The 17,049-nt window shown below is 52.5% G+C and overlaps 1 protein-coding gene across 3 annotated transcripts; it reads right to left on the bottom strand.

Moving 5' to 3' along the window:
• Nucleotides 1–1,446: 1,446 nt before the first annotated feature.
• Nucleotides 1,447–15,875, bottom strand: SV2A (synaptic vesicle glycoprotein 2A). Of its 3 annotated transcripts, none has more exons than XM_025453188.3 (13): nucleotides 15,739–15,875; nucleotides 10,670–11,628; nucleotides 9,215–9,395; nucleotides 8,239–8,390; nucleotides 8,011–8,144; nucleotides 7,287–7,376; nucleotides 6,932–7,042; nucleotides 6,661–6,749; nucleotides 6,208–6,372; nucleotides 5,885–6,018; nucleotides 4,408–4,614; nucleotides 3,712–3,871; nucleotides 1,447–3,356 (listed from the first exon to the last, which is right to left on the bottom strand). In XM_025453188.3, the coding sequence occupies exons 2-13, from the start codon at nucleotides 11,289–11,291 to the stop codon at nucleotides 3,173–3,175; spliced, it is 2,229 nt and encodes a 742-aa protein (XP_025308973.1). In that variant the 5' UTR covers nucleotides 11,292–11,628; nucleotides 15,739–15,875; the 3' UTR covers nucleotides 1,447–3,172. The 3 variants fall into 3 exon arrangements, with proteins under 3 accessions (XP_025308973.1, XP_025308972.1, XP_048951824.1); XM_025453187.3 differs by lacking the exon at nucleotides 15,739–15,875 and adding an exon at nucleotides 15,207–15,365; XM_049095867.1 differs by lacking the exons at nucleotides 10,670–11,628; nucleotides 15,739–15,875 and adding an exon at nucleotides 15,207–15,342.
• Nucleotides 15,876–17,049: the final 1,174 nt, after the last annotated feature.

Genomic DNA, 17,049 nt, shown 5'->3' on the forward strand with positions numbered 1-17,049 from the left:
TCACAGATAAGAATTCCTATGGAAGCTTGTTTCAAAGTGGATTCTAGAATTCCACTCTATCCCCCCCCCAAAAAAAAAAAAATTCCGATTCCACAAGAATGGAATCTGGAATCCATATATTTAAAAGACACATGAGAGGATTTGGAGGAAAACTGGCTCTAATCTCAAGAAACACTTCCAAATTTGTTTTTAAAGATTTTACTTATGTATTTGAGAGGCTGTGCACATGCACATGAGTCCGGAGTGGGCAGAGGGAGAGGGACAAGCAGACTCCTTGTTGAGCAGGGAGCCTGACTCTAGAGCTCAATATCAGGACCTCGAGATCATGACCTATGCTGAAAGCAGATACTTAGCTGACTGAGCCACCGAGGCGCCCCTTAAATTTTTAAGGGCACAACACATTATAATTGACTATGGGTAAAAAGTCATACATATCTCTAGGGCTTATTCACCTTGCTTAAATGATAGTTTATGCCCTTTGATTTAATAATCAAATCCCCATTTCTTTTTCTTCCCTGCCCCTGGCAACCATTATTCTACTCTGATTCTATGAATTTGACTATCTTTGATAACTAGTGGAATCATTCATTTGGTCTTTGTGTTTCTGTACCCAGCTTTTTTAACTTAATGTCCTCATGGTTCATCCATGTCATCACATATTGCAGAATTTCCATCTTTTCTAAAAGCTGACTAGCATTCTATTACCAGCTCATCTGCCAATGGACATTTAGGTTGTTTCCACATTAGCTATTTCCAGTAATGCTGCAGTGAACATGGGAGTGCTAATGTTGCCAATCCTCATTTCAATTCTTTTGATAAATATCCAGAAGTGAGATTGCTGGATCACATAATTCTATTTTTTTTTTTTTTTTTTTGAGGAACCTCCATACTCTTCTACATAGCAGCTGCACCATTCTGCATTCCCACCAACAATGTGCAAGTGTTCCAACTTCTCTACGTCTCCACCAACACCATTGTTTTTTATTTGGCTTGGATTTGAGGGGTGTGTGGTTTTTTGGTAAAAGCCATCCTGATGGATAGATGTGAAGAGATGTCTCATTGTGGTTTTGACTTGTGTTTTCTCTGATGGTTAGTGCTATTGAGCGTTTTTTATATAGACTTGTTGGCTATTTGTACGTTGTCTTTTTGGAGAAATGTCTATTCAAGTCTTTAGCTCCCTTTTTAAATCAGTTACCAGTTTTTTTTGCTAGTGAGTTGTAGGACATTACCCCAACTTTTCAAATTTGGGAGATGAGGAGGTCAGGATAAAGGTCAGGAAAAAAGTCAGGATAGAGAGGCCAATTGAAAGAAATGTGGTGCATCATATTATTCTGGCTTTCAGTTTGGGGAAAGAGGAATAATATTTCCATCTCACTGTCTTCCTCTCCCAGCAGGCAGAACAGAGTTGGATGTAGATGGAGAGGCAAAGAAGCAGGCATAGCCATCTTGGATTTTAAGGATTTATTTCCTTTTTATTTTTCATCAATATTTTTCATTTCATTTTTCACATCAACAGAGTTGGGCTTAGGGGGGTTCCCCAGGAGAGCAGGAGAGATGGATGGGTCCCTCTGGGGGGGCGGGGGCACAGGGGAGAAGGTTGCGTCCAGCAAATGAAGGGTGAGGAAAGGGGGTACACACTCATACACTGGACACTGGAGAAGGCAATCCTTTGAGCACAGATACCGAAGAGTTAAACAGCGCCCCCCCTTCAGTGTTACAAAATGGGAGGAGTGACCATAGGGTGGGGGCGCCAGATGAAGCATGAGGAGGGTGAATTTGGATTTTCTTTTTTTATTGTTGTTTTCACTTTTTTTTTCTTTTTTTTTTTTTAACATTTTACAAACAGCTAAAAACTACAACATATCACAGCTACGGTGGGGGGTGGGGTGGGGAGCAGGAGGGCACCAAAGAAAGCAGCCACACAGTGGGGTGAGGCAAGGGCAGCTTAACTACAGGGGCCTCTCACGTAGAAGGGTGAGATGGGGAAACTGAGGCTTCTGATCCCGCATGAGGGGTCCCTGGCTTATTGCCCAACCTCTTCCCACTTCAGAGGAGTTGCTGGGAGGGCCCCTACATTCTGCCCCTTGTGCTTTTTAATCTGCTGGTTTGACCTTAGGCCTGATTTCTCTCCCTCCCCTGCTGCTCTGCCTGTGGGGGTAGGCCTGATTTCTCTCCCTCCCCTGCTGCTCTGCCTGTGGGGGTACAGACCAAGGGTGGGAGGGCAGCTGTGCTGTCCCTGTCTGTGCTATAGTGGGTGGAGCTTCTCACTCCAGAGGCCTGTGCTTCTTGAGAGGAGGAGAGGAGATGGACCTTGTCATGTGTGGTCAGGTCTGTCTAGACTGTGGGACTCATCCTCACCTGGCCTAGGGCTCCTCCCTCCCAGGCCTGGCACAGAAACAAGATCAAGGGAGGGGCTATGGGAGGCAGGGCAGTGTGTGTGTCGACTGAGATGACCTGTGGCTGGTATCTGAGGACAGCATAGTGACACCCCACCCCATGGCACATACACACACATAAGTGTTACACATGCATCCACACACACAGTCCTGCAGAGCTGCCTCAGAACTTAATATATAAATAAATAAGAATCAGAAAACTAATTTCATAAAATTCAGGCTTCTTACCTGTAGCCCAGATTGAGGGGAGAGTGGAGGCCAGGGGGCTGAGGTTTATTGCTACTCCCCCTGCATCCAACAGATGTGAGAGGGCACCTAAGGCCCTTCCAACTCTAAGAAGTTCTTTTGGTCCCTAGACGCCACCGAGCCCCAGCCCCCAGCATAACCACATGCCTGTGGTTTCACAAGGGCCTAGGCAGAGGGATGAGGGGAAGGGCAGGAGGCCTGTTTTGGAGCTCCTAGAGCCAGGAGGAGCTAGGCCCCTAGCTAACACTGGGAAGAAGGGTAAGGCCAAGCTTTCTCTTGTGCAAAGTCAGTGGGGGTAGGAGATGGGGAGTAGAACTGCATCCCACAACTAGGATGAAGAAGCCTTCCCTGGAGCTCCTGCCTATGGGGTCACACACATGCAGACACGCGCGCACACACACAGCCTAGACACAGAACACAGGGGAATGGGGATCGAGGGTCCCGGGCCCAGGATGGCAGGGCAGGGAGGGTGAAGGAGGAGCCATTGCTCTCACAGTGTGCCTGCCATCCTCTGAACCCCTGCGGCCCTCTCACTGCAGCACCTGCCCCCGGGTCTCAGGCAACTTCAGGGCCAGAGAACTACCAAGGGCAAGGGCAGCTGAGGCGAACAGGATGGGGGCAGCCTTGGTGATCCCCACAAAGGATGTGAAGATGCTGATCCCCAGCACAGCTGCCAGCTTACAGAGGGCATTCAGGAAGCCAAAGGCTGTGGTCCTGCTCAGAGGTCCCCCAGGGCAGCACGAAAAGGAGATGAGGAGGAAGCGTGGGGGATGGGTGAGTGGATGAGAAAGTGGAGGAAAGATGGCAGGCAGTATCCACAAAGGAGAGGAAGGAGAGAAAGATCAGGGAATATAGATTGGGAGACAAGGGGAAAAGAAGACCAAAAAATTAGATTAATGGTTAAGACTTCAAGGAGCAAATACAAAAGTCACCAGCCCTTAGAGGAGAAACTCAAGGGGAATGCATGCACTTTTAACCCTCAAGATGATTTCCCACCTCCTTACCCCACCTCCCCCCTGCCCTGTAGGCCCTAAACGCAGCTACCCTGCTCCCATGACACTCCAACTACCTCTTGTCTGAGGGGTAGAGTTCAACGGTCAACACGTCCAGCGCGTTCCAGGATGCAATGCTGACCCCCCCAAAAAGGCAGAGCAGAGCGATCATGGCTGACTCGCTGTTCCCAAAAGACAGGAAGAAGCAGGAGACACAGGACATCACGCTGGAGCCAGCTGGAACCAGGAAAGGAGGGAGCTGCATGAACCTGGCCACGGTGATGCCCACCCACAACCCACCCCATGCCATCAACTAGATTTGAGGGTAGCCCAGGATGAGACTTTTTCCAAAAGTACTCAAAAGGGAGGTTCTACACTCATCCTCAATCTCCCTTAAATTATCGTTTTATTCATAGTATCAGTTACAACTATCTCTTCAATAACAGCTACAGGCCAAGGAGCCTGATGCTTTACATGCATCGATCTAACATATCAGCCCAGTGAGGCAGGTACTGTCATCACTCCCATTTTGCCCAAGGTAGGTGGTGAAGCTGAGATTCAAAACCCGGAACCTCAAAGCCCGTGTGCTTGCTATTCTGCCTACCTGCTCTACCCTTAGAGAAGCTTCCATGCCAGGCCCCACCCAGCCAAGACCTAAACAGAAGAGAGAGAGAGAACCTACTCTGGCTAAGCTCTTCCTTCAGAATAAGGTTAGAAGCGTGTTGACAGCCTCGCCTTGCTCCCCAGCCCCCGAATCAGTTCTACCCCCTTACCAAGCATGCGGAGCCTGCCAATCTTGTCCATGAGCAGGGCAGACACAATATTCCCAGGAAGTACAGCCAGCGTCCCCAAGAAACTGACAAAGTACACCATGTAGGCGCCTTCCCCAGTCCCCGTCACATCTAACGGGCAGCCCTCTTTGTTGTGCAGGAACGTGCTGTTCACCAGACGGCTGTTCACAAACTTGTACTCAAACAGATCTGGGGGCAAAGACCAAGACAGGCAGGCAGTCATGCGAGAGGGACGCCACCACTGCTTCTGGCTCAGGGCGCTGCCTTAGTGGGGTCAGTTGGGGGAGGAGGGGCGCTCTAAATTGCTCAGGGCCATCATCACAAAACATCAAATGATAGCACCATAGAACTAGAAACCCTTACAGTAAGAAATGACCACAGTCTCATGACCGGTGAGACTGGCTGTTTCCAAGTTTTCTCATTAATAATCTTGGCTTCTTTTCGTCTGCCCGAGCTGACTATAAACAGTAGCAGTGCCATGGGATTAGGAAAATTTACTGAGCCAAATATTAAAAATCATTAAAAGTCCTTTCCAGGGTGCCTGGGTGGCTCAGTGATTGAGCGTCTGCCTTTGGCTCAAGTCATGATCCCAGGATCCTGGAATTGAGTCCCATATCAGGCTCCCCACAGACAGCCTGCCTTTGTCTCTGCCTCTCTCTGTGTGTCTCTCATGAATGAATAAATAAAATCTTAAAAAATAAAGTAAAATAAAATAATAAAAGTCCTTTCCATTATTTTTCCCTGTAAGGTAGGAAAAACTCACCCAGTATTCCATTAGAGGCAGGATCCTTAGTCTAGCTGATGAAGCAGCACTTCATGGGCATATAGTTTGAGAATCACTGTTTTAAAAACTGGACTAATATGAGGACGCCTGAGTGGTTCAGTTGGTTAAGCGGCTGCCTCTTGATTTCAGCTCATGTGGTGATCTCAGGGTCATGGGATCAAGCCCTACATGGGGCTCCCCACTTAGCAGGAAGTCTACTTGAGATTCTTTCTCTTCCACTCCCTCTGACCCTCCCCGCCCTGCCCCCCCAATAAATATATCTTAAAAAACAACAACAACAACCAAACAGTGGACTAATGCAATGATTCTCAGCCTTTTATGCACCAAATATCCCTTTTATTGTTGTTTTTTTTCCCTGAAGACCCTGTTTGAATGAATTTTGCCCTCTTCAAAGAGCATTAATAACACCACAGAATTGCTTTAATTCCAGCTCAAAGGCAAAGGAATTTGATGTTTTTGCCAGATATTCTTAAAAATCTTACAGAAAAATGGTCTATTTCTATTCAGTTTTTGGAATTCTTAGTGGTAGCTAATAGGCACCCATACCACCTTCCTCTGGGGCTCCCAAGAGCTCAGCTCATGAACCCTGAGCTAGGGAATGAGAAGGGCTCCCTCTTCCCTCTTCAAGATCCATCCAAACCTTCAGTCCGACAGCCAGCAGCTACACCACCTTACCAGTGTTATAGAACACAGTGTTGATGAACGTGCAGTTGCGGAAAAACGTGTTGCTCGATGTGACATCCTCAAAATAACACTCCTCAAATAGGGAATCCTCAAAGGACACTGACTTCAGACGTAGCCCAATGAACCTGTAAGGCCAGGATGAGGAGACATGCTTTCCCCTTGTCCTCATACCCTCCTTCAAGGCTCATTCCTTTGGAATTGAGAAACCACAGGCATTTACCCACACACACCCTGTCTCTGAACTCCCAGGCTCCTGAAAGAAACAAGGGATATAAAGGGCAGGGAAGAAGTGATATGGAAAAGTCCCCACATACTTGTCATTGAAGTACTGTCCCCCTCGATGGATCTGATTTTCCAGGGTGAAATTAAAGGTCACATGCTCTACGCGCTCCCCAGAGAATAATTTGGTTCGGGCTTCGTAGTCCACCGCCTGGAGATGGCGGATCATGTCAGGAAACCAGACAGTCAGGCCATAGTAGCTGAAGAGTCAAGGATGATGGAGTCAGACAAGGCTCAGGATTAGGACCAGGGGGTCCAGAAATGAGGGGACGGAGGGTCAGGACCTTGCTCACCTCTCCCGCCTCATCTCTCAGCACTCCTCCCTGCACCGACTGCTAGGTCTGGGGGGCTTATCTCCCAGGCATTTGCTCTGCCCTCGGCCTAATCCCCACCCCCAGCCCACCCCCAGCCCACCCCCAGCCCATCCCCAGCCCATCCCCAGCCATCCTCAGGACTTCAATTCCCACCACCCCCACACACCTCCTCACCTGAAGGACATGGTGAACCACACACCCATCATCATCAGAGTGATGCGTCGATATTCTGGACCAAAACATGAGAGGAAATTTCCCCAAACCTAGGTGGAATGGAGCAAAGTCAGAGTGGCTGCACTAACTCCTCGCACCCCCAGATCCCCCCTCTGCCTCCCTAACCCTTTCCCTCAGTTCCCCCATCACCGCCCCACACACAGGTCTAGCCCTGCCTTTGTCTCCACCTCTCCACTCCCTTTTCCCTCTTCACCACACTATCCCTCATTACCTGGCCACCCAGGCTCAAGGCCCGGACCCCCCAGCGCTGATACCAAGTCCCCGTATCTGACTGGATCTCAATCAGCTCATCCTCCTGATGAATCGTCTTAATGTGGGTTACCTGGGGTCAAGAGAAGAGGTTAGCAGTCAAGTAGTCTGTATTTCCTAACGCCCCCATTCAGGAGCCTCAGTTTCTCCTGTAGTAGCAAAACGCAGACAGGGGGTAGATGTGATAGGATACCCTGAGAGACAACAGTGAAGGAGAGGGTGGTGGGAGATGTCTAGGGAAGGCAGGGGTGGTATCCAGAGAGGGGCTGGCTGGAGCTGGAGGGCCTTGGAGGATCAAAGGGAGGGCTCCGGCTCACCGAGAAGACTCGCTCAGGATGCCCCTTGGCTCGCATGTTGGTGTCATGAACCTGCTTCAGCACCATCCAGGCCTCATCATGCTTCCCATTCTAGAGCCACAGACACAGTTCCCACATCCAGGTTAGCTCCCCCCAGCCCAGGGTAATAGACCCGCCCCCCCGGGGGGCTTCTGTAGTCACAGAATACCAAACGGCTCCCACCCCTACCTCTGACCTACAGGCACGTACATCACCCACTCTGAAAGAGCCCCAAGGAAGGAAACAGCAAAATATAATCAGACTTGGGCGAGAGTAGGGGGAGTCCGGGAGACAGATATAACTACAGGTCCCAGGGATCCCCTGGTACAATGGAAAAAGAAAATCAAAAACAAGGGAATTGGTGATGAGGGGCAAGTAGATCGGTCGGCAGAAGAGAAGCAGCATCCTGACTCTGCCGGACCAACATCTACTTGGAGGGGGAAGAAGTAGAGGGTGGGAACTTCTCTTAAGCTAGGAAGCCAGGGCCAGGGCCCCTCCCTGCAGAATCTTAAGCCACCCCGGGTTGAGCAGGCACCCTGGTTTCTCCAGGTGCAGAGCCCCTCTGGAGACACAAGACAAAGGAAGCAAGATCAAGTCCCCATAAGTACGGCCCCTGTGAGGGTCCCATAAACCAAACTCACCATGAGTGTGTGAACACAGAACCTTCTGCCTCCCCCCGCCCCTCCCCAGCCCCAGCCCTATTCACCTCCAGGAAGAAGCGGGGGCTCTCAGGCTGTGTGGTCAGAGCCCCGATGGCAAACACAGAAGGGAAGGCACAGACGAGGACGAAAACCCTCCAGCTGTGGAACTGGTAAGCAGACCCCATCTGAAAGCTCCACCCTGGCAGGAACAGTCAGCATCAGCAGAGGGGTGGGAGGCGGGGGGCTCCTGCCGCAAGGGAGAGTCTGGGGTGCCTTCCCTGGGGGCTGCTCACCGTAGTGCGGGATAATGGCCCAAGCCATGGCCGCAGCATACACTCCGCCAATCATCCAGAACATGCAGAGCCAGCTCAAATGCTCCCCACGTTTCTCCTGAGCCAGAAACTCAGAGAAATAGGAGAAGACAATGGGGATGGACCCTCCGATCCTGGAGGGATGGTAAGAATTAAGCATTAGATCCCAATCCCCTGCCCCAGTGCTCTGCTTCCCTGAGCACCTGTCAGCTTCCACACCTTACAAGAGACTTCTTGTCACATAGAGCCCCGTAGCCCAGTAGGCACCCATCCTCGGGACCCTGGGAAACAGGCAGGGAAGTCTCAGGGAAAGGGAAGCAACGCATGTTGAACCTTAAAGATGACTATGGGGTTGCAGAGGGGGAAGATAATTATAGACAATGGGGGTGGATCCCCAAAGGAAAAAGATGGGCAAAGAGGAGCCCAAGAGCAGGTGTGCAGGAGCAGGCCGGTAAAGAGCTGGGGACAGGACAAGGATGCAGGTAAAGAGCTGGGGACAGGGCAAGGATGCATGCAGGAGGCTTGGGGTGTAGGAGCCTGACGGTCACGGCTTCAGGGTCCTGGCAGCAGTGGGCGTTAACCAGGTCTGTTGTCAATGCAGGAAATACATCAATGGGGAAAGGGACCACTCAAGGGTTCGCAGGCACCCGGGGGTAAGGCTGAGACCGCCAGGCCTCTCTCTTCCCGGAGCCGGGCTCAGCATGGACCTGGGGGGCGGGGTGCAGAACTCAGGAGCGGACCGGACACGGGTGGTGCTTGGACAGGCGGTAGTGGGTCCTGGGCCGGGGGAAGCTGGCCTGATGGAGCCGGGAGGGATTCATTCATTCAACTCAGACACATTTGAGGCGCGGCCGTTGTGCCTGGCACGGTGCTGGGTGCTGGGCTCTAGAAACGGAACAGCGCCCCGGGCACAGCCCTCCCAGGGCTGCCTGGGGGCGCAGAGGAAGCGGCCACTCACCCAACCCCGGAAAGGAGGCGGCAGAAGAGGAAAGTGCCATAGCCCTGGACGAAAGATGAGAAAAAGGCGAAGACGCTGTTGACGGAGAGCGAGATGAGCAGACACTGCCTCCGACCCAGCCGGTCAGCCAGACCTCCCCAGAGGAAGGCACCCACCATCATGCCCAGGTAGACTATGAGGCCTGAGGGGGAAACAGAGGCAGCAGGGCAATGAGCCGACACGCTTTGGTTCTCGCACCTGCAATGCGTTACCAGACGCGGCTGCGGAGAGGATCAAGGAGCCAGGCGACTTCTAGAATAACTAAGTTGACCCACCCAGAAATGAGAGCAAGGAAAGACAGAAGGCCATCTCTGCAGGCCCGGGGTTCAAAGGCAGGAATGCAGATATGGGAGCCCCCAAATCCCACCCAAAATTCTTTCTTTCTCTCCCTCCCACTCTCTCTTGCTTGCTCCCACCTATCACTCACTGTCTCTGTCTCTCTCATACACACACACACACACACACACACACACACACACACACCACCCCCATCTCTGGCTTGCCTGGAAGGAGGAATGGATCGGCCCAGACCCCCAGAGCCTCCTAAGGTACCCCCCTCCCCTCCCTGCCTTGAGGCCCACAAAGTAGCAAGGGGTTTCTTGCATCCCTGGGAAAGCAGTTCTATCCCTTCAGTTCCCTCAGGAAATTCACCCCATAGGCCCATCCTTCACTCCTCTCAGCTCCAGGGCTTCTGGTCCTAAAACTCTCCTGTTTCTTATTTCCTTCCTACATTCAGAGTTGGAACTGGTCTTAAAAATCATCCCTCCGGACTCTGCATATCCCCAGGCTCCAGCCAAGCCCCAAGGAGTGGGGATCTGCCCAAGGTCCCCTGCAACCTGGGAGCAGAGCAAGACTGAGGGATCCTCTGAGTGAGCCAGGGGGTTTCCTCCCCCAGAGTCCACATGAGGAAGGGTCACGAGAGGGCGCTCACTGGCCCTTGAACACTCCCACAGCTGGCCAAGAGCAAGTGTGGCTGGCTTCTCTGGTTGAAGGCAGGCCTGGGAGTGATCGTGCTCCTCTCCCCACCCCCTAAATTGGCCCCCCATTTAAACTAGCGAGTTTAGATACTGACTTGTTTCCCCAGTCAGGGGAAGGGAGCAAGATGACAAGAGGGAAGTCTCTGATGAAACACCCCACAGGGGCCCATCCCACATAGCACCTTCCTGCAGAACTAAGCCAAGTGCCACCCAAGTCCCAGCCCAGTTGCCCTTCCCCAAGCCCTTGCACAAACAACCTCACTGTGACCCAATCTCAAGAGGAGAGTGTGCAGGGTAAGTCCAAGCTCTCTGGGAAAATCTGGGGACCAGGGTCCTAGGGAGCCCAGCAGTATGGACAGGGGTTCTCAGGAGCAGAGGTGTTTCTAGAGTTTGGGGGCTGGATAGGGCTGGGGGGCCCCCCACACCCTCTGTGTCTTACCCAGCATGCCTTTGTTGGAGTCTGACAGGCACATGTCTTTCTCAGCACTGGGCAGCACAAAGCCCACCACAAAGACCTCGACGCCATCAGCCATCAGCGCCAGACCAAGCACGAAATAGAGCGTCCACTGGAAGCGGCCGTGGCCACATTCCCGGAGGATGGCTTCATACTGCTGAGCCAGTTCTTCCCGTTCTTTCCGCCGTTGTGCCTCCCCCCGGCCGCCAGGGGGGCCCTCCCCATTGCCCAAGCCTCCCCTCACTCCAGCCAGGGTGGCCCCATCTGCCATCTGCTCGCCTTTGCCCCCAGACTCTGCCCGGGGGATGCCCTGATACTCCCCCTCGTAGATCTCGTCATCCTCATCGTGGCCCTCAGTGGCATCGCTAGATGCACCACCTTCTTCCTCGTCCTGGGCCCCTTCCCCATGGTAATAGCCATCAGCAGGGGCAGGGAAGTCATCATCATCCTCCTCCTCCTCAAAGCGGGAGTAGGATCTGCGGGAATATTCATCCTGGACTCTGTCCAGGCCCTTTACCACTTTCTTGGCCGCATGCTTCTTGACTTCCTTGGCAATGTCTTTGGCCCCACGGATGAAAGCTGCCCGGTCTCTGAAGCCTTCTTCCATGATGGATCTTTGGGACTGCTTCACTAGATCTCCTCGAATCCCTGCTCCTTATTCAGGTTTTGCTCAAGGACTTGTGAAGTCAGAAAGACTCTTTCCCCCAGTTACTTAGATGAAGAGCATTCAAGTATCTCCAGGCATGGGACAGGAGAAAATAGAGGTGTCTAGGAGGGGAGAGGAGGGAGAGGAGTTCTGGCCACTTCAGTTGGATACATGGGGGAAGGAGAGGGGAAGCAAGGGGATAGAAAGGGAAGAGGGAGCCAGGGTGTGGGGGCTAAGCTGGGGAGCCAGGACTACTCAGGAAAGGCCGCCTACTTCTCTTCTAGAAGCTTCTGGAGATCTAGAAAATATAAAAAGGGGGATAAAGGAGGTTGTAAAGTCTACGATGTCAAAGAAGGCCAATACAGAGCTCCAGTCAACCCAGAGCCCCACTGGGGCCAGGTGATGCAGGTGGTCTCCTTGCTTCAAGCCCACACTCAGGAAAAAGGGATGATGACCTCAACTGACTGCAGATCATCCGGCATAAGGCCACTTACTTTGACCTTGGAGATCAGTCCTAGGAGATTTGCCTGAGTCAGGGTCACCTAGAGCCTTTCTCCTGATCCCCTACCCCACATCAAGATCACATCCCTTGCTTAACCACTGACCTGCAAAGAATAAAACAGGAAATATGAGAAACCAGAATTCTCCACTCTAGTCTGGTCCAGCTTTCTTACTTGGGACAGGGCTTAGGGAGAATGTATAGGAGGCCCAAGGCCTCCAAACTGTTGACTTCAGTCCACCGATGGCAGCTGAAGTGGGTCTCTTCTACCCTTTCCCTCAGTTTCCAAGTTTACAGGCCTCACAAGGAGAGGTCTTCTCAGTGGGTAAAAATTTGCTTCCAGAGTCAGACAGATTTGGGTTTGACCTCTTGCTTCAGCACTTACTAATTAAGTGACCTCGAGCATGTCCCTAACATCCGGGCCTCAGTTTCCTCTTCTTTAAGGAGGGGAAAGTAAGAATTAAATGACGTAATGTGTATAAGCTCCTTACCATACTACCTGGCACATAAAAAGTGATCAAGAAATATCAGTCATTACTCTTTGTGACGATGATAATATAGTGAGATCCTCTCCACTTCCTCATAAATGCCAGAATAAAAGCCACCTCTGGGTGCTCATTAGGGTAAAGAGCAAAAGGGATACTATCAAAGAGAAAGCTGGTTTGGGGCAAAGCACCTGGTGCTTCGATGACCTAAGTTGAAATTCCAGCTCTGCCATTTACTTACCAGCTGCTCTTTGGCAAATTCTTTAATTTCTCTAAACCTCAGTGTCCTTATACTTAAACTGGGGATCATTTTATTTTTCTGAGTCCCCAGGAGAACTCAACCTCACAGTAGATATTCTATAAATATCAGTTTTCTTCCTTCCCATTAGATTGAAAAAAAAAATGTGAAGGAAGCAAGAAGGAGCAAGGGAAGAGCAGGGGGTCAGACCTGGATGCTGTTGCCCAGTATCCTCCCCAAACAGAGTTCTGGGGGCCTCTGTGTTAAATCAATGCCAGCAGACGGGCCCACACTGACTCACTCCAGACAAACAAGGGGAGACACAAAAAAAGGGAGACCTGGAATCTGAGGCCATGGAGAAGGGATGATGTCTGGCTACTGCCATCTTTGTTCAGGACATCATCCATAGGTCCCTTCCCTGGTGGGGGCAGGGACAGAAATGGCTGATCAGATCCATACTCTGCCAGCATTGGGGTCTAAGGTCCATAGCTGTGCCTCCTTTTTCCACAGCCTCCCTTCCTAATCCCCCTTAATCCTTTCTGCTCCTTCTCCAAGAGTCAAGGAAAAAGGAGTCCACAAATACCGCACTGCGTAGAAGGCCAGTATAGAATGAAGGGGACCTGGGGTCCCCCCTAAAAAAGGACATCCTCCAGAGGGAAGCATAGAAGGAAAGCATCCCCCTTCCTTCACAGAAGAAAAGGAAGCAGGACTAGATTCTGATCAGAGATCATTCCCCTAAAAATATCCTGCCTCCTGCTCCCACCCATCCAGAGCCTTCATTAAATGTCCCACATGCATATAGGGGCCCTGGTAGAAGGGGGTAAGTAATGCTATGGGCTCAGGGAGAAGCACCGGCAAGCTGGGCCTTAGCCCCTCGGGCCAGATGTGAAGGGTAGACTAGATGACCAAAACCAGTGACCCCCCTATGTCACCTTCTTTTCTTTGTGGTTCAAGGCCCAAACCATCCCCCGTGCAAGAGAGAACGGTGGAACTGGAACCCCCTCGCTGCATGGCCATTTGCTTTCCTCTCCTTTCTTTCCCATCTGGGATCTCCCCCCACCTCCAAACCCTGAAGGACACAGATGGACCCACTAGGAGCCACATCCTGTGTTTGTCAACACTGTTTACCCCTGAGAGGTACATGCAGGGTAGAGAAGGCCTCACGGCGCCACAGCAGGATATGATGTGCTCAACAGCCAGCTCCCCCAGGGCCAATGAGCCCAGGATGTCAGAAGGGAGAGAAAGAAGACAAATTCTTTGAGTTGGTGAGGAAGTGGTGCTATTTTTAGACCCCAAAGCAGCACAGGATGGCTAAGCCTGTGGGAGAGAGACAGGACCTGAAGAGGTGGAGGTTAGAGGAGTCAGGATTCAGGGTTACGTGGCCCTTTTAAGGTTGGCTGGCTCCACCTGACTAGAAAGATGTGCCCAGGAGATTCTCTGCAGAATGGGGGAGGGGGCTCCGGAGGAAATGCTTGCCTGCCCTAGGCGCTCAGCTAGGCGCTCAGCCTACGCCTGAACAGAAGAGGGTCCAGAAGCCCCCACCCCCAATCAAAGTCCCTGACTTTGGGAGTCACTTAAATGCCCCAGCCCTCCTTAGCCCACGTGACAAGGTCATCAAGAAGCAGTCAGTTAAAACATCCACGGGGCTGGGGGGGTAAGACGGTGGGGGGGCCAAGGGGGGTATATGCTGGAGCACCCCTCCCTGTTACAGCTGGGTGACTGCGCCTCGGCTCCCACCCAGGACGCCCAAGGCCACACCTCCCCTCCCTACATCCTATCCCAGGGTTAGGAAGATGGAGTCTTCACAGTTCTGGGGGAAAAAAAGATGAAGGTGTCAGCTGAGAAGGCACACGGCAGAGGAATAGGGCAGGGCCGCAGGGAGAGACCTTCAGGGGCGCAGGCATAGAGACCGCCCCTGCCCGCGTTCGCAGCGACAGCCCCAGCACCCCATCTGGCCTCTGCTCTGGCATAAGGGAAGAGCCCCTAGAATTGACTGAACCCATTCTCTGAGTGCCCCCCCCCCTCAGCCCGGCTTCTGGGCTAGTGCCCATCATCACTCAACACCCCTTCCCCCCAGCCCGGGAGCAACTGCCCAAAGCCCCGCCGTGCGCGCTTCACCCTGGTCATGTACCATCGCTCTACCCGGCATCTCCATTCTTCCCATCCCTTCCTTCCCTCCTTCACCTGCCCTTCCTCCAAGGCCCCCCGCCCCCCGCCCCCACCCCCAAGTCCCGGCCAGCGGACTGAAGCAGTATCCATTTTCTGGCCCCAACCAAGGTCATTTATCACGTGTGTGTGTGTGTGTGTGTGTGTGTGTGTGTGTGCGCGCGCGCGCAAGGTGGGGAGGGCACTGGGCTTTGAGCGAACCCTACCCCAATCCCATCCACCTAAAGCCCCACAACCCGTTAGTATCCGAGAGGACTGCAGCGACTTGGCTAAGGTGGGGAAAAACACCCCGACTCCATATATGTATTCCGGTCAGCACAGCGACTGAAAGAAATACCCATTCAAACCACCCCCAGCCCCCTCACCCCGAAAGCGGGGACAGCCCCCCCCCCCCCCCCCAAGCCAAGCATCGGAGGATAAAATGGCTGCAAGGCAAGGATGCTCCTGCCCCGGGCGGGGCGGGGGTCAGAGCCCGAGAGGGGTCTCACCTGGGCCGGGGGCCCGGGGAAGGGAGTCCCGGCTGAGGGCGGGGGTCCGGGCGCGGGGCCGGCGGCAGCGGCGACTGCTCCGGGGACCAGGGGCAGCGGCAATGCAGACCTGCCCCCCCATCGCCGCTCCCGCCCCGCCTCCGCCCGCCCCCAGCGCCTCCGAGCTCCGGGAGAGACCATTGTCGGGGGTGGGGAGGCCCGGAGCCCGGGCGCGAGGGAGAAGGGCTACGGGCTCGTCTCGGACTCCGCTGGAGAGAGCGCTCCGCCCTTCGCAGCCCGCTCCTAATAAAAGATGAAAGGAACTAAGGAAAAAATAGCGATGTTAGGAAGACAGGTGGGAAGACAGAAGGGGAGGTGGGGAGCCCGCAGCCCCTTTCTCCGGCGCCCCGTTCCTAGCATGGCAGGACTCCGCAATTTCAGGGGTTCGCTCTGCCTGCAAAAAACCTCCCTTCTTCCCCTTCCCCACTGCTCCCAGCCAGACCCCTTTCTCACCACCCTCTCCCCAATCCCGAGTGCTCAAATCCAAGTTTACCTGGCCATTTTAGAGAGAGCAGGAATAACAAGGTTCTTAATCCTGCACTGCCAGAGGTGAGACTCCTGTACGGATTCCTACCACTTTTTCCAGAAACAGAAACAGCCCTGATGATTTATTTCCAGTGCAGATCTCCCATCCTCCATTCAGTTGGTGGCAGCAGACTGAGTAGGGGAAGAAGTGGAGGGGGATTTACAGGCCTAACCAGCTGGACATTTCCCCTTCTATCCACTGGCTCCAGTGACTCAAAAAGGGGCTTCTTCAATGCTCTATCCAATTCCTTTTATTACACACACACTCAAGGGTCTGCTTCCAGGACAGGAAAAAGTGAACGATTTCAGTTCTTTCCCTTGACCTCCTACCAACAACCTGGACTCATAGATCTAAGTAAGACATACCACTTGGTATGTGACTGACCCTGCTCCAGAGGTGAAGGGAGCCCCTGTGGTTTGGGGATATACATACTGAATGTGTCTACCTATTCTGGGTAAGGGCTTAGGATATTCTGGACAGAGCATGGACCAGAAGCTCTGACCTGGGTTCTCACTTCTATAAGCTGTGAATTCTTGCTCAGGTTCTCTGCCTCTATGAACCTCATTTTTCTCCTCTGGCTTGGACTGGATACTGCATCAGCTCCCTTTCAGGTCTAATAGCCTGTGATTCTACTTTACTCAACATGCAGGTTTCAGGATGCTGGAATATGTTACATGGGGAGGCCTAGTAGGCCATGTCCCAAGAGAGCTCCAGGTGGGATTTGCAGTATTGAATTTACCACTAACAGGAATGTCAGTCAAAAAAACAAGAAACCAGTTCAAAAGGCAAAGTGTTCATTTCAGATCAGAGTTTCAATTCGGGGTATGTAGATTTAAGTTGAAACCCAAGTAGTGTCCTAATGACAGGAGGTGGACTCAGGTATTTATTGGGGGGAAAAACCCCTGGAAGATTAGATATTTGCTTTTAAAAAGAGGTTTAGGGGATCCCTGGGTGGCGCAGCGGTTTGGCGCCTGCCTTTGGCCCAGGGCGCGGTCCTGGATATCCGGGATCGAGTCCCACGTTGGGCTCCCGGTGCATGGAGCCTGCTTCTCCCTCTGCCTGTGTCTCTGCCTCTTTCTCTCTCACTGTGTGCCTATCATAAATAAATAAAAATTAAAAAAAATAAAATAAAAAAAATAAAAAGAGGTTTAGAGACGCCTGGGTGGCTCAGCAGTGGAGGATCTGCCTTCAGCTCAGGGTGTGGTCCTGGGGTCCGGGATCAAGTCCCGCATCAGGCTCCTTGTGAGGAGCCTGGAACTCTCCCTCTGCCTCTGTCTC

The sequence above is a fragment of the Canis lupus genome, chromosome 17 (assembly GCF_003254725.2).
Source record: "Canis lupus dingo isolate Sandy chromosome 17, ASM325472v2, whole genome shotgun sequence".
Lineage (NCBI taxonomy): Eukaryota > Metazoa > Chordata > Mammalia > Carnivora > Canidae > Canis > Canis lupus.

Bases quoted from the DNA above. Each gene is read 5' to 3' on its own strand.
- SV2A (XM_025453188.3), bottom strand. From the start codon at position 11,291: ATGGAAGAAGGCTTCAGAGACCGGGCAGCTTTCATCCGTGGGGCCAAA. The intron at 7,043-7,286 runs GTGAGCCGGAGC...TCTTGACCCCAG, and splicing joins ATCCTGAGCGAGTCTTCTCG to GTAACCCACATTAAGACGAT. The intron at 3,872-4,407 runs GTAAGGGGGTAG...TCCTGGTTCCAG, and splicing joins TGGCAGGCTCCGCATGCTTG to CTGGCTCCAGCGTGATGTCC.